At 47.6% G+C, this 15,513-nt stretch overlaps 7 protein-coding genes across 8 annotated transcripts; 3 read left to right on the top strand and 4 right to left on the bottom strand.

Moving 5' to 3' along the window:
* The first annotated feature begins 13 nt into the window (after nt 1–13).
* On the top strand, nt 14–5,541 carry Tmem131 (Transmembrane protein 131). The gene is made up of 3 exons (XM_018010860.2): nt 14–838; nt 894–4,731; nt 4,793–5,541. Exons 1-3 carry the CDS (start codon nt 233–235, stop codon nt 5,383–5,385), a joined length of 5,037 nt encoding a protein of 1,678 aa, XP_017866349.1. The 5' UTR covers nt 14–232; the 3' UTR covers nt 5,386–5,541.
* A 130-nt stretch (nt 5,542–5,671) lies between these two features.
* Nucleotides 5,672–6,560, bottom strand: Ufc1 (Ubiquitin-fold modifier conjugating enzyme 1). The gene is made up of 2 exons (XM_018009890.2): nt 6,330–6,560; nt 5,672–6,276 (listed from the first exon to the last, which is right to left on the bottom strand). The coding sequence occupies exons 1-2, from the start codon at nt 6,450–6,452 to the stop codon at nt 5,902–5,904; spliced, it is 498 nt and encodes a 165-aa protein (XP_017865379.1). The 5' UTR covers nt 6,453–6,560; the 3' UTR covers nt 5,672–5,901.
* A 206-nt stretch (nt 6,561–6,766) lies between these two features.
* On the top strand, nt 6,767–12,186 carry LOC108615408 (monocarboxylate transporter 13). Of its 2 annotated transcripts, none has more exons than XM_089469396.1 (4): nt 6,767–6,957; nt 10,377–10,516; nt 10,577–11,047; nt 11,114–12,186. In XM_089469396.1, exons 2-4 carry the CDS (start codon nt 10,439–10,441, stop codon nt 11,993–11,995), a joined length of 1,431 nt encoding a protein of 476 aa, XP_089325522.1. In that variant the 5' UTR covers nt 6,767–6,957; nt 10,377–10,438; the 3' UTR covers nt 11,996–12,186. The 2 variants fall into 2 exon arrangements, with proteins under 2 accessions (XP_089325522.1, XP_017865370.1); XM_018009881.2 differs by lacking the exon at nt 6,767–6,957 and adding an exon at nt 9,971–10,142.
* LOC108615406 (transcription factor grauzone) lies at nt 7,701–9,939 on the bottom strand. The gene is made up of 4 exons (XM_018009876.2): nt 9,697–9,939; nt 8,645–9,636; nt 8,198–8,579; nt 7,701–8,115 (listed from the first exon to the last, which is right to left on the bottom strand). The coding sequence occupies exons 1-4, from the start codon at nt 9,811–9,813 to the stop codon at nt 7,786–7,788; spliced, it is 1,821 nt and encodes a 606-aa protein (XP_017865365.1). The 5' UTR covers nt 9,814–9,939; the 3' UTR covers nt 7,701–7,785.
* A 9-nt stretch (nt 12,187–12,195) lies between the features above and the next one.
* Nucleotides 12,196–13,164, bottom strand: Prosbeta1 (proteasome beta1 subunit). The gene is made up of 3 exons (XM_018009888.2): nt 13,003–13,164; nt 12,475–12,949; nt 12,196–12,411 (listed from the first exon to the last, which is right to left on the bottom strand). Exons 1-3 carry the CDS (start codon nt 13,045–13,047, stop codon nt 12,263–12,265), a joined length of 669 nt encoding a protein of 222 aa, XP_017865377.1. The 5' UTR covers nt 13,048–13,164; the 3' UTR covers nt 12,196–12,262.
* An 8-nt stretch (nt 13,165–13,172) lies between these two features.
* Nucleotides 13,173–14,404, top strand: Rrp42 (exosome complex component Rrp42). The gene is made up of 5 exons (XM_018009884.2): nt 13,173–13,331; nt 13,388–13,584; nt 13,643–13,808; nt 13,857–14,145; nt 14,203–14,404. The coding sequence occupies exons 1-5, from the start codon at nt 13,275–13,277 to the stop codon at nt 14,382–14,384; spliced, it is 891 nt and encodes a 296-aa protein (XP_017865373.1). The 5' UTR covers nt 13,173–13,274; the 3' UTR covers nt 14,385–14,404.
* On the bottom strand, nt 14,392–15,456 carry EMC7 (ER membrane protein complex subunit 7). The gene is made up of 3 exons (XM_018009887.2): nt 14,870–15,456; nt 14,677–14,805; nt 14,392–14,613 (listed from the first exon to the last, which is right to left on the bottom strand). The coding sequence occupies exons 1-3, from the start codon at nt 15,344–15,346 to the stop codon at nt 14,494–14,496; spliced, it is 726 nt and encodes a 241-aa protein (XP_017865376.1). The 5' UTR covers nt 15,347–15,456; the 3' UTR covers nt 14,392–14,493.
* Nucleotides 15,457–15,513: the final 57 nt, after the last annotated feature.

Below are 15,513 nucleotides of genomic sequence, written 5' to 3'. Positions count from 1 at the left end.
TATGTCCTCTCAACGTACGATTACGAGTCAGCTGTTTACGTATTGAGCAGCTGTTGAAGTTAATGCTCTCAGAATCGAATCAGCGATAACATAAGCGATATTGAGTAATATAATTAAAATTAGTACTTAATGTGAGCACTTATTGCGGCTAAGAAGACTCAAGTGCCGCGATTACAAAGCATTACAACTCGCTCACATATTGCGCAGCACAGCAAACACACACACAACAAGAATGTACACAAATTCGCTGCCAATGCTGCTACTGATGCTACTACTGGCGGTCATGGCCCCTGCCAGGGGCAACCATCAGCAGATGCACGCTAGCAGAGTAAAAGTGATGCCTGGCATACAGGAGGGCTTCATTGGCCTGGAGGAGTCACAGACGCTGCCCGAACCGCACACGCGCGAGCAAGTGGAATTGCTGCGCCATCTGAATTTTGTGCCACCGGCTATAGACTTTGGCAGATGGTCGGTGGGTCAGACGGTAACACAGATTGTGACGCTGTTTAATCAGCACACGAATCGCACCGTACATCTGAACTCAGTCACTGGGCCAAGCCCAGTGTTCTACAGCAGTTTTTTTGGTACGCGCGAGGTGCCGCCCCAAGGTAATACCACATTTAGTGTCGTCTTTCTGCCACGACAATTAGGTGCCATATCAACGGGTCTGCGCATCCAAACATCCTTCGGCCGTGCCGAGTTTGCGGTGCGCGGCGAGGGCAGCGAGTGCCCATATCGCCTGAAGCCACTCGTTGGCATCAAGGCGCCAATGAATTCAACTCTTACGCCCGAAATTCATATGTACAATCCGCATGAGCGACCCCTGCAGATACTTGAGGTGAGTATGCCCCTGCAACTATAAGTGTTCCATTCAATCAATTGCCCTATTGCAGGTCTACAGCAGCGGGGGTGAATTTCAGCTGGAGCTGCCCACTGGCGGATCGGAGGGGCCACAGAATCTGTGGGAAATACCACCGCATTCGCTAAAGCCAGTCATACGCATATCGTTTCACGGACGCACCGCTGGCAACCACAGCGCCTATATACGTATAAAAATAGCCGAGCAGGCGGCGGACGATTCCTCGCCGCTGGAGCCTCTAAGCGAGAACGTACTAGTCATACCCGTCGAATTCGAAATATTGCCACGGCATGGCGCATACGCAAGCAATCCGCTGGCTGACTTTGGTCGCCTAGCTACGGATCAGCATGCGGATGCGTTGCACTTCAAATTAGACATGCAAAATCAGCCAGCGGACGCAGCGCAGCGTCAGCTAATAGGCAACTATCTGCGCGACATACCAGGCCTAAGCTATGATGCACACAACGCAAGTATTGTACTGGATCCGAAGCTGTTCGACGAGACCGGCAGCATTAATGATCTGCTGATCGTCAGCAGCAGCAACAGTAACGGCGGCGAGGAGCAGCAATTCACAGTGCTGGTGCGTGCTGAAATCTTCAAAGGTGGCCTCTACTACGATCGCAACGTGACGCTCTTCATAAGCAACTCCAGCGTGGAAGAGACGCCGCTGGAGACGCAACGCACTTTGGTGGTGCGCAATGATTTTGCGTTTCCGCTGATGCTCTACAATTTCAGTTTGACAGAGCCCATTGATCCGGCTCTGCTACAGCTCTCATCAATGGAGCAGGAGCTGATGTTGCAGCCGGGCGAATCGGTGGATCTGTTGCAGCTGCATCTGCTCAACGAGCAGGCCACATTCAATTCGATGCTGCTCATCGTCAGCAATGTGACGACGTTTGTGTTGCCCGTCGTCGCGTGCAGCGGACGTCTGCATGTCTCCACGCAACAATTCACTCTGGAGCTGTCGAATGATAGTGATTATAGCCTAGAGGTGGATCTGGGCACTGTGCCCTTTGCGGAGATGTCACGGGACGCCTTCATTATACTGCGCAACGACAATCCCATGCCCATCAAGATAACCAACTGGTACTTTAAGTCGCCGAAGAGCGTGTACTTCCAGGCCATGTTCCGGGGCTGTGTGCCGGCTGGGGTTACTGTGAATGCTCCGTTGACCAACAATAGCACACTGTTTCAGTTCTGTGGCCAGTTGGAGACTGGCGACAGCGCCGTCTTCATACTGTCCATACAGACGTATGTGGCCGAGGAGAGCGCCGGCACACTGAAAGTGTGGACACCCTACGAGCTAATACGGACCACGGTTCGCTTCAAGGCATCCGTCGGGCAGCTGGACATCGAGCAGGATCAGCTGCACTTCAAGTCTTGTTTTCCTGGCAAAATATGCTCGGCTGTGTTGAGCATTCGATCCAGTTTTCTGCATACAGTGCACGTGAAGGCGATATCTTTTACGCGCCCTGGGCTGCGCTTTAAGGACTTCAATGCGAGAGGCACCACGATTGGGGCACAGACTTTGACCAAAGTGGGTCGGATATACTTTGAGCCTGCTGCAGTATGTGGCAGCAACTGCTATATACGGCCCAGCAGCAACGGACACGCGATCTTTCCGAGCAACAGTGGCGTTGCTGCAGGTGGCAACAGCAACAACAATCTGCTGTACGATGGCGTGGAGGTGCGTCAACGCACGGAACTCTACAGACAGTTTAAGCGCCAGCTGCAGTCCATGTCGCTGACACTGCACAGCGACGAGCTGCCGCCGTTGGAGCTGGAGTTTAGCATTGCGATCGAGTGGCCCAAGCTGGTGCAGTATCAGCCGCTGCCACCCACGCCGGCCATCGAGGTGGGCCAGGTGCAGCGCCAATGGATAACCATGAGCAATCCTTCAATGCAGCCCTTGCTGCTCGACTACTATCTCTCCGATCCGGCGTTCGCAAGACGCACACAACTCTCGCTGCCCCACGAGGTGATCGACGTGAGCAGCAGCAGCTGTTATCTGACGGATCGTGACGTCTTCTCGCTGCCCGATGCTCCATACAGTGGACCCGTGCTGCTGCCTGGCGGAGCGACACTGACCATACCCGTGCAGTTCAGCGCCCAGCAGCCGGACAAATACTGCACGCTGCTCCACGTGCGCAGCAATCTGACCCTCTACGAGGCTGTTTGGCTGACAGCGCGTGCCGTACAGTCGCAGTTCCGCTTGGGCAATCGACGACCCGGCTCGATTGCTCCGCTGCTTTTTGAGTTCAATGCCGAACAGTTTGAGCGCTGTGATGGCAGCTTGAAGCCTGCCGATGGCAGCCAGGACGAAGATACCCTCTCTACCCATGTGGTTTCGGCCACGCGTAGCTTTACGGCTCGCAATGCGGGCGTGCTGCCCATCCGTGTGGCCGGCTTTCTCATTGGCAAGCGTCCGTGCGAGGGCTACGGCTTTAAGGTGCTCGACTGTGAGGGCTTCGAGCTGGGCGAGAATGAGACGCGTAAGATCGAGATCAGCTTCACCACGGACTTCACCGCATCACGTGTGCAGCGCACTCTGACGCTGCTGACGAATCTCAGCTATGATATAAGCTATCAGCTAGTCGCCCAGCTGCCAGCCGAGAGTGTGGAACGCTGTGCAGCGAGTCTGCCACGACCCAGCTGGGAGCCGGCATTGCGAAATGCAGCGCTGGTGGTGCTCCTGGCCAGCTTCTGTCTGGTGCTGCTGGCCGCCGTCTTCGATGCGCGGGCGATAATGGCACAGCAGAGTGCTTACGATGCGGCGCGCTACAAGGGACCCGTGCAGCCGACATTCAACTTGCGCAACATTGTCAAGATGCAGGTGGCGGAGGAGGCGGCCGCAGCTGCTGAAGCAGCCGCAGCGGCAGCTGCCCTCAAAACGGAACAGCAGCAAAAGTTCCGAAACGGTCAGCTCAAGGAACTGCGCAAACGCTCAACCCCGGCTAATTCAACAGCGGACAAGATGACGAATACACGCAAACCCAAATCCTGGACAGCATGGAGCATGGACATGGGCAGCTGTGATACCAAAACTGCAGCTTCGACTGCTAGTGCTCCTGCTGCTGCTGCCGGCGGTACTACTGCTGTCGCAACCCAGCCAAAGCCCACAACTTCGCCGAAGCCCAGTAAGAAGACGACGCCAACGCCCACTCCGACGCCGACGCCAGTGCTGCCATCCCTAACCCCAGCTGTGCGCGCACCAAAGAAACCCAAACAAACGACGCCGATTAGCGTGACGCCCAAACCCAAAGTAGAGCCGGCTCCGATCGAAGTGCAGGAGAAGCGCGTCAGTCCGAATGGCAAGGGACAACAGGAAAACGTATCGCCGCGCGCTTGCAAAGTGAATCCAGAAACGCCCAAGGAACGCGTGCTCAAGGAGCAAAACGGTAGCACCAAGAAGCTGGGCAAGACGCCTGGACGTGAGCGACGCAAGGAGCAGAAACAGACCACACCCAACGGCAAGAAGTCGACGGAGCGCAAACAACGCAGCAAGCAGCTTAATTTCAATGGCAACCCGATGCCAGCGAGCGGAGCATCGCCACTGATCACACCAGAAGCCGACACCATGATCACCTCGCCCTGGGAGACCAGCAGCCGCGTTTCGTTCCGCGATGTGTTGCAAACGAAGCCGCTGCCAGCGATTGATAACGGCCTCAACTGGGATCCAGCAGCGAGTGACTTGGCCAGCAGTCAATTAGGTCCGATTGGTAGCCGCAAATGCCTTCCCACAGCACCAGCTGCCTCGCTGTATCAGCCAATCCAGCAGCCGGCGACGACGACGACGACCAGCAACACGTTAATTCGTTCGCTATTTGACAATACGGAATCGGGCTTGAACATGGATTTGCCTGCCTTGAATGGTGACTTGATCAAGATATTTATCACTCTCATTTTCTAATCGCACTTCCATTTCTTTTGCAGATCTTTGTGGCAACTTGTACGAACGGGAGCAGCCGCAGACGCAGTGGGAACGCAGCGAGTTGATAATGAAGCAGCAACTGCTGCTGCAGCAATTGGAGCAGCAGCGCAAGCAGCAGGAGCAGCAGAAGCTAATGCTGATGGCCAACATGGAGAGCAACAATTGGACTATGAATCAAGCTAATGCGGCTCCATCCTGGACGCCGCTTGGCTATAACGGCTGGCCAACTCAGACTACTGCGCGTACCTCGCCTACGCATACCATAACGCCAGGTGTGGGCGTTATTCGTCCGCCTCCTGGTCTGGAGCAGAACTATAACAATTGTCAGTTGCCAGCAGGAGGCACTGGAGTCGGTGTCGGCGTCGCTGTTGGACATGCAAATGAAGCAGCAGCAGCAGCAGCAGTAGTAACAACAGCATCGGCAGTTGGAGCAGCAGCATCCACAAACAACAATCAGAGCAATAACCATATCGATGGTTTGCAGAACGCACAAGATAGGGAACAGCACAATATACCCTATCAATACGATCCGTTTACCTCGCCAAGCTCAATCTGGTCGGACAATTGGCGCCAGCGCAACAATCACATGAACTGAAGGTGCATCAAAAGCTCACTGATCAAATATAAGCAACCAAATGAAATTCTTATTCTACATATAGACACTTAGGCTACGCTAAGAATCAATGAAACACATGATCTTTTCCAATTTGACATTTGACTAAATAAACGCAAAGATTTATGACTTTCATGATATCGTGCATTTCCTATATTAATAATTATTTATTTATTAATACTGCCTTTCTCCAAATTTCTCATAACTAAGTCATCCAGATCAATTAGTTCTTTCGCAACGATGCCAAAATAATTAGAATGAATGCAAGTATACATATTTATATGAGCACATTTTTAGAATAGCTTAATATTCTTTGAGCTCACTTGATTTATTGGAATTTTACTAATAAAGTGTACAGTTGCTTAACTGGAACTTGCAATAGAAAACGTAAAAAAATCATAAGTCCTTTACATACAATTTTGTTCATAGTATTTAAATTGTCATATTAATTAAAAAAAAAAAAAACTAGCTAGATCATTTGCAGCTGCAGTTGGAGCCTCAACAGTTGTCCTTGTACGTGATTATGCCCTTTTCGATGAGGTCTGGCACCTCTACGGCCAACCAGGGCGCCAAGCCGAGGGCCATGGCATGAGCGATGCCAAACTTGGGCACATTGCGTGCCCACAGTGGCTTGAAGTGATCCGTTAGGCAAATCTTACCGCCTCGATACATCTTAGCCGTCTTGCCGTCCAGTTCTGGAAGGGCTATTTCCGGTGCAGTCGTTGGATACGTCACTGGAATGTCGAACTCGACATCGAATTCGTATTTAAGCAGATTGTGCATGTACCAGCATTTGCCGAACCATTTGGTGCCCTCCTTGTTGGACTCGAGGCGGAACCAATCGCTGCCAGATTGCTTGTTGTTCTCCACATACTAAAGACAAAATCATTATTGACCCAATTTCGTTAAATAAATCAAGTACATGCCTTGATGAGTGCTTGATATTCCTCTTTCAGTCTCTGCACCCAAACATCTTTCTCACGCGGACCAGCGCGTATTTGCAGTAGTGGAATGTTGCTCAAGGTTTTTCTGGTACTATCGTCAACCATGGGGCTGCGTATAAATTCAATCTGGCACAAAGTAAATAAATAAAGAAATTTGCTACGGCAAAAGAAAACAACAAGTGTGACACGTACTGAAATGCAACAATGAACATATCGATTCATCGATAAGGCTGAGCTGATTTAATAGCCATTCAAAAACTCGTTGATATGAAATGAAGAATCATCAGATACATCAACGATCTATTGGCGCCAAAGTCGAGATGTTTAAATGTAATACTCGCATTTTGTAAACAATCGTGTGGTTGCTGTACAAACGACATTGATGAGTCGCAGCCGTCGCCTATAAAAGCGGAGGCAGAACTGCCGGGAAGACAAACAATATTAGCTCGTTGAGCTGCAAAGTACTTTTTAAGCAAAACAGAAACTCAAAACAACTTTAAACCAATTTGCAGACAATAAAATTGTGAATAGGTTGCAGAAAAAAAAAAGGATAAACAAATTCGCGCCTATTTCATTTATATTTGATGTATCATCAATAGAACCATAGCCGGTATGTATATTTGTGATTTACGTGAATCATATTTACATTGATACAGATGCGTATCAAGTTACCCCACAATCTGGGGATTGTGATTAATTTGTTGGAATTCAGTAAAACTGAATTCATAGTGGTAGTGAACTTCATAGTGGTAATTGAAAAGGCAAAATCACCTTCTTTTCACGGACTGTAGACCATATGTGTGACCCCAGAAAATATTCCATTGATAGGAAAGATTTTACCAGAGCCTAAAATATTTTCAAAAAAAAAACAGGCAACAACAAACTGCAAAATCAAATCCCGCTTGTCACGCTTTGTGAACCATTGGTACAGATTAAAGAAGCTGCTGGCAATTAGAACAAGAAAACAAACACACGTTGCTGGTTGTGGTACCTTTGAACTATATATAAACATATATAATGGCAATCCGGTGATAAGGCTTCGGGATCCACTTCAGAACCGCCTCGAACCGGTTTGCCGCCACCGACACTCAGAGATACGATTGTCTCGGCATCACACCAAGTCCAGTCCATCAGAAAATAATAATCATATTAATTTATTTGCTCCGAATACTGAACCATAATAATGCTCAATCTATATGTAAGCAACGTAACCAGATTCGACCTTAATGCCGCTGATAAGAGCGACTCTGTTGCGCTATTCGGTTGGGATGCTGTAGCCGGCTAACCGGTTGAAACCAGTTTCCCGTCTTGGCTTTTCCATTTAACGCTTTTTCAATTAAAACAAGCTACAAATTGTTTTTCAAGCTTTATACACAGATTACGCCGAAATCAAAATAAACGCAAAGTACAAAAATTATGTCACAGGGCACGCGCAATCTCAGCATTCCAAGACATCGTCCACTGACAGAAGCGTTGGCACCTCTGCGGTCTCTGCGATTTCTGCGGTCGCTGCGGTTTCTGCGGTCTCTGCGGCCCGTGTGGCTGCCTTTGTCATGGTTGCTCCTGCATTTTCCGTTGTCTTTCTCATGCTCACCGAGATGATCGTATCCTTGCGACGATAGCGCGCCTGATGCTGACGATGGTACTCTTGCCATTCCTTGAAGTGCATCTTCTTGCGATGAGCATGCATATTGGCATTCGAGTTGAAGGTCTTCGGGCAATGCGGGCAGGTGTACAGCACCTCGCCAGTGTGCGTTGTCATGTGCTCCTACATACATACATATATGAAAACAGTTTTTGATTACACGCCCCATTCATAACTGAAAGCAGAAAGCAGTTGTTCAACTCACGCGCAATTCGCTCGGCCGCTTAAATGCCTTCTCACACATCGGGCACTCGTGTGTACGTGCCGTGTTGTGAGTGTACTTGATGTGGTGCTGATGCGCCTGCAGTGTGGGTGACACTTTGAGGCAAAATTTGCACTGCATCGGCTGCAAGTTCTCCGCTGTGTGCATCATCTTGATGTGACGCGCCAGTCCGTATTTGGTTGTTAGCGTCGATTCGCACAGATGGCATTTAATGATCTTTTGCGGTGCACCCGCATGCTCCTCCATGTGCCGAACCAAAGCCTCACGTCCTCTAATCGACTTGCCGCACACATCACAAATCTTGTCAAACTTTCGCAAATGCACCAGCTTCACGTGCTGCTGCATTAGGTACTCGTTGGGGAAGCTGCCAAAGAGATTAGGGAATCATTGATATCTGAGCATTTAAACTAGGGTCAAGTTTATGCCTACGTCTTGCAGCAGGTGGGGCACGTTGCTTTCCACTGCTCCTTGGGAATGTGGATGAGTTTGTGGCGCTCGCACACGACGGGACTGAAGAACCTCTTTGAGCAATGCTCGCACTGGTAGCGACGTCCATGCTGCTTGATCTCGTGCATGCGCATGTGCAGCTCTAGGCTGCGACGCTGGCCCATCACACGTTGGCATATCTGGCATTTGAATAGATCCGGATCCTGGTGCCGTCGCAGATGATCAACGAGCACACCGCGCTTCAAGAACTTCCGATTGCAGCACATGGCATAGCCGCGCTGATTGTGCTCCTTGCGTGAATGCGTCAGCATCTGGGAGAAGTCCTCCATCGTCACATTGCAAAATGGACAAAATAACTTGAAGTGATCCCTGATGTATTCATTGAATTCCTGAGATTTCTTCATATTGTTTACGCCAGCTTTTACGGGTTTTACGCTTTTTATTTTGGTTTTCAAGCAGCGACGCTTTTTGGTCTTTTTTCGAGGTTTCTTCGGCTTTGGCTTGACGATGGCAACTGCTTCTGCTTCGCTTTCATTGCAACTCTGTTGAAGAAATTCAGATATGGATTGCTCCTCCTGATCTTCGAGCACATCAGCTATGCTCAAGTCCGCCTCAGGGAATTCGATTTTTATCTCGTTCAGATTGATCTGCTCCAATACGGCTCTAAATTCGTTGCTGTCGATACCTGTTGCTTCCTCGGTTGCCGGTTGTTTGCGAGGACGGCCGCGCCTTCGCTTCACAGCAGCTGCCACACTGTCGCCCAAGTCAGCCTCTGTCTTAACGACATCTTTTGGCACCTGCAATTCCATGGAAATGGCTTCAAGTGCTCCGCTTTCCTCCGTCTCATTAGCGAATGACAGATTTGTAATTTCAAGTAGCGCCTTGTGCGCCTGCTCCACACGCAAATAGAATGTATGGAATGCATACAGCTCGCTCCAGCAACTACCACAAATATGGCCATTGGCGTCTTCAATCTGCAATTCGGGCATTTTACTGGACAAAATGTTCTAATTGTAATTTGTAGCATTTCTTACCCGCAACCAAAAATGTTTTTCGATAATCGCTTTAACATCAAGTAGCTCAGCTTGCTGTGAACTAAATGGGATAATGCCAATGGCATTATCCGTGCACTCTGTGCACAGAAAACACATATTATTTATTAAAGCTGCAATGTTTTAGTAATTTATTCTCTCAAAAATGCGACAGCGGGCATCAGGCAATCAGCTGTTTGGAGTAGAAAAGCGTGCTGCCAACCTACTGCAAATGCGGCCATTGTATTCTATTTAAAGCAGTTGGCAACTCTGTTGTTTTGGCGTCGCACTTTGTGACTTGACTTTGAATTAATTTAAACAATTTAAGTTTAATATTTGGCTGATTGTGGCGCTTAAAGCTTTAAACGTTTCAAACGTATTGCAAGCAAGACGCACAATGGAAACAACGTGCATACGCTCTTTATGTTTGATTAGGCACGTACTTGGGCGTAAGTATGCTCGCTGTATTTTTGTTTATTGTAAATCACAGTTTTTTTTTATGCGTTTTAATTTGAACCCTTTGCCAGACATCGTTGTTGTCGTCAGAATTGAGCTTTACACATTATTGAGCGATAAAGCGATTTGATATCACGCTGTATGCCAGTGATAAGCTAATTAAATATAATTAATGAATTGTCTACAAGAATTTTACTTACCTTACGCTTATCTTGTTTTTATTTCAGCTTCAGCTCTTGATCAAGTGCTTGGATAAACTCTTCATTAGTTGATTAGCAAATTAGACGACATGGATGTGCAAGCTGGACGCACTGTACCGGATGGCGGCTGGGGTTGGGTTGTAGTTGCCGCCGTGGCTGTGATAAATGTAAGTTTGCGTGAATTCCATTACAAATTATGAGATGTTCTAACTCGTTTGCTTTTATAGATGACCAACCAGTCCATACTGTCAGTCTTTGGACTACTGTTTGAGGGTCAATTGCGCATGCACGAGGACACCTTTACGGCTGCACTTATAACAAATCTGAATAGTTTGGCTCTAAACTTTTCGGGCTTGTTCATTGGGCCAGCCATTAAGAGCTTTAAGCCAAGGAATGTGGCTGCCACGGGCTGCTTGTTGGTATCCATTGGCTTGACTCTGTGCTCCTTTGCCACAGAGAGTTGGCATTATATAGTAGGCTATAGTTTCTTTGTCGGCTTTGGACTGGGCTTGATATCGCCATCCACCTTCATGGCCATCAACTCCTACTTCAGCAGTAAACGGGGACGTGCCGTTGGCGTCTCCTTGGCGGGCGCTGGTGTGGGTCAAGTATTTATTCCTCACATGGTGCGATATTTCCTAGAGAATTATGGCTTCCGCACTGCCGTGCTAGCCATGGCTGCTCTCTCGCTGACTGGGGTTAGTATTATTGTGCCCTATAATATTTAAACTCTTGGCTAACAGCTATTGTCTTTCAATTTACAGCTGCTTGGTGCCATTTTCCTACGTCCACTAAATCCCCCCGTTAGTCACAACAATCGCAAGCATCTGACACTTATTGTTGATAAGGAGGACAAGAAGCAAAGCAAAGATTTGCAGGCAATCATCGTGCAGCCGACACAGAATAATAATGCACTGAAGCCAGTGGAATCAAAAGAAGACGGCTCATTGTGCAGCAAAATGGGCTATCGTTTGGCCCAGGCCATGGACTTGGAACTGCTCAAGGACACAGTATTCTGGAGCATCATTGTGGGCATGGCTTTGGTCTACACAGCTACAATCAACTTTACACTCGTCTTCCCCAATTTCCTGAAGCACACCGCTGGCTTTGACAGCCAAGCAGTGGCTACATGCATGTCGGTTGTGGCTGGTGCCGATATTGTCTTCCGCCTGCTCCTGCCCTGCATCACTGACCGACTGAGAATACCCTATCGTGTTGTATTTCTGATGGGCATAGTTGGTTTGCTGATTGCCCGCCTGCTGCTCGCTCAGACGACCAGCTTGCCAGTCATTATTGCCATGTCCGTGCAAGTGGGCATGACCAAGTCGGCCACCGTGATCAACAACAATCTGACTATATCGGCATATTGTCGCTCGGAGAAACTAGCTGGCGGTCTGGGCCTCAGCATGATATCCAAGGGCATTATTGTGATAATTGTTGGCCAGCTTCTTGGCTGGGTACGCGATTATTCCAACTCATACGTCGTCTGCCTGTACGCTCAAAGCTTGGTGCTGCTTCTGGTCGTCGTTGTGTGGACGCCAGAGATCTATTATCGCTACAGAAAGCAGCGGCACCACACATCCAAATCCATGGAGACCACTTATATGCAGGCCGAGCAAGGGGAGCCTTTGAACTCTCGCGCATAAGCCGGAAAATTTGTATTGATATTTATTTTAAGGATGTGATACCAACGCGTTGTGACTACTGGAGCTATTTTTCGTCGTATACATATATCTACTTAGTTTTAAGCTATTATCTCGACTTATTTATTATCATTTAGTGTGTAAGAACTTGACTTTTGTATGGCTTTTCATCCCGCATATACCCAAATGAAAAATATAAAATCTACATATAGAAAAACCAAATTATTATATTTCCACAAGAGTTAGAGCTGAATTTAGAATCCTTTCCATTTAAACTAAAAAGCTTTTTGAGCCCTCAATCTCAGACTGTCCAGACTCTGTGTTAAAGAACAAACGACGCTCAATACCGTCCTTAGTGATGATTCCAATGCGCACCACGCCGCCGGAGCTACCATCATGGTAGATGGCATGTTGCACAGCTGTGAGAAAATTTGTAAATTAGCTGACAGCCAAGAAATAAATTTCACATGAAGTGTACCAACCTTTCTTGACAAAATCTACACACTCTTCCATTTGCATGCCGAGGCGATAGTGCTCTTTTACGAATCCATAGATGTAGCTGGAGCCCGAGCCGCCAATGGTGCAAGATTCGCGTGTAAGCATGCCACCCAATGGCACACTATAGACTTGACCGCCACGCTCCTCGTCCCAGCCGGCAACAATGATGCCAGCCATCAGGGAGTCGCGATAGTTGTAGCAAAAGTTGCGAAACTCTGATGCCGCCTCCCAGACAAGTGGCTCCTTGTTGGTCTGATTCCGGTGATAGTTCAGAGAATAGGCCACAATGTCGGCAATGGCCTGGGTGTCAGCGGCAGAGCCACTGCGGCAGCAGTATATCTTATCCGAGATTTGAGTCAATTTGTCGGTCACACGATTCGCAACATATGCCCCGGAGCTAGTGCGAGAGTCTGCACCAATCACAACGCCGCCATCGAACTCAACGGCCATAATAGTTGTCTGCAATGATGATGGTTACACGGCTTGCAGACATTAATAATGCTATTACTTACGCCAGTGCTGACGGGTGTGTCGGTGAAGTCAAAGTCGGGACCCATTGTTCTTGTGAAAGAATTTCCTTTTATAATTTGTAATTCGTGCAGGAAGATGCAAAGCAAAATGACTGGCTTGTTTTTGGCAAGTGTTGCGAAGCGTCTAACCGGCACAGTGCTGTAGAATTTAAGTAACAGCTCTGCATTATTAAATACAATATATCGTTATCGTTATCGCTCATCCACATGTTAGGTTTGTTTTGATTCGACTTGAAACATATTTTTAATGAAAAATGGCATACGTTGCGCTGAGCGAGGCAGAGAAGACATTTATTTTACATGGCGTTGAGGTAAGGGCTTACAAAATTATTTATAATTGATATAAAGTATTTGTATATACTTGCAGGAGGATTTCCGCTGCGATGGTCGTTCGCGCCGCGATTACCGCCCAATGGAACTGGAGACTGGCTTGGTCAGCAATGCAAGTGGGTCGGCACGTCTACGTTTAGCGAACACAGATATTCTGGTGGGCGTTAAGACTGAAATTGATGTGCCCAATCCATTAACGCCCGAGTTTGGAAAACTGGAATTCTTTGTGGATTGGTAAATGTTTTCTATATCAATTTGATATGTGTATATTCAACTTTTCGTTTTGTCGCAGCTCTGCGAATGCCACACCAGAATTTGAGGGTCGCGGTGGCTCAGACTTGGCACAAGAGCTGATACTTTCCCTGCAGAATGCTTACGAATCCCCGTATGCCTTTGATTATCGTACCTTGTGCCTCATACCGGGTCAGCAATGTTGGAAGCTTTATATAGACATTTTAGTAAGTTTAATACTAGTATATATGTTTTATCTAATGCCTGGTTTTCAGATATTGGAATGCGGTGGCAATTTGCACGATGCCGTTTCTCTGGCAGCCAAGGCAGCGCTCTATAATACTAAGCTGCCCCGGGTAACTGCCACATTGCTGGATGCAGGCGTCACGGATTTGATTATATCGGATAATCCCTATGATTGCACGCGCATTGGCATTGATGCAGTGCCTCTGCTTGTGACCGTATGCAAAATTGGTGACTATTGTCTGGTGGATCCGACAGCCGAGGAGGAAGTCTGCAGCACTGTTAGCATGGTTGTATCCGTATCCATGCGTAACAATGAAGGTAAATACTATAAATATATTGAGGTGTTTCCCTCTTTTACACCCTCTTTACCTGCAGCTTATCTATCTGGCACACACATGACTGGAGGCGGCTCCATGCATAGGGATACTATGCTGAATAGCATACAGCTTGGTCTCTCCATGGGTGAGCAGCTGAATAATCTCCTCGTGAAGATGCTCAAGCTGGAGGAGGAGCGCGTGGGGCCCAAAAGGCCCAACACAGTTGGTTTTCTTAAATAAACGTCTCTTAATATTACAAAGTTTATTGAATTTATTCCATTTGACTAAGAATTAAAAGGATTTTCTCTATTTGCTTAAGGCTTAATTCAATAAGATTACGGCACAAATACTAATTCCGTTTTTTTGTTTGTTTGTTTGCTGTGATAGGCTTCTTTTCCTTGGGCTCAGGCTGCTTGCCCGCTAGGAAAGATGTTAGCATTTCGCTAATCTCTGGCATATCATTTGTCATCTGAGAAGGAAGAACAAAAAAGGAATTAGTTTTAAGCGTATGTAGTTAATATATTGTCTTTACCTTAGGAAATTGCATATTTTCAATTTCCTTCTTCGTCTCTGGGTCGTTGATCATCTTTGGCAGCACCAGCATAAGCAACAAGGGCAGAGCCATCATTAGCACCATAGGGCTAAACAGGAAGTCCGTAATCTAGTACAAACATATGGAAGGTTGCTAGATTATTAAATCTATGTCATCGATAATATGTACAAACCTTCCATTGCTCTCGGGTCTGGAAATACTTGAATCTCATAAGCGGCTTCATCCTGAGTGGATAGGGCACTTGGACAACCTGCGCTGGCTGCATGTAGTTCACTTTACGCGCACGGAACTTGCCCTTGGGATTGATTTCAACGCGCACTGGCTCATAGAATATGTCCGGATGATAAACATCCAGCACATAGCTGCCGGACGGTACGCCGCTGATTATGAACTGTCCATCCTCGCGCACAAATCCCTTGTACTCGCCGTTGTTAATGCTCACGGACAAGTCCACCTGCCATTTGTTGCCATTGGGCAAGGCAACCGCATGACCCTGCTGACCGAGTCCGGGTCCTACATCGGGAGCGTATACTTTGCCCTCGATTGTGTAGTGACCAGATACCTCATCAACCAAATCCTCCTGGCCAATTACCACTTCGCTGCTACTCAAGGCGATGAGTGCCGCTATTATTAATAGCTTATAGCACATTTTTAAATTGTTAATTTCCGACAACTCTAATTGAAAAATTTTTATTGGTGCAGAAAAAACACATCAGATGTTTCTGGTCATTGCTTATCGATAAGCACTGGCCCACATTTATCGATAGCGTGCTTTAACTGGTATGGGGTATTTAAAATTCACCATAAGCAATGAAT

The sequence above is a fragment of the Drosophila arizonae genome, chromosome 5, assembly GCF_054131065.1.
Source record: "Drosophila arizonae isolate 15081-1271.41 chromosome 5, UAZ_ARI_1.0, whole genome shotgun sequence".
Taxonomy (NCBI): domain Eukaryota; kingdom Metazoa; phylum Arthropoda; class Insecta; order Diptera; family Drosophilidae; genus Drosophila; species Drosophila arizonae.
Note: the sequence above shows the minus strand (reverse complement) of the source record. Positions and strands in the feature narration are given on the sequence as shown.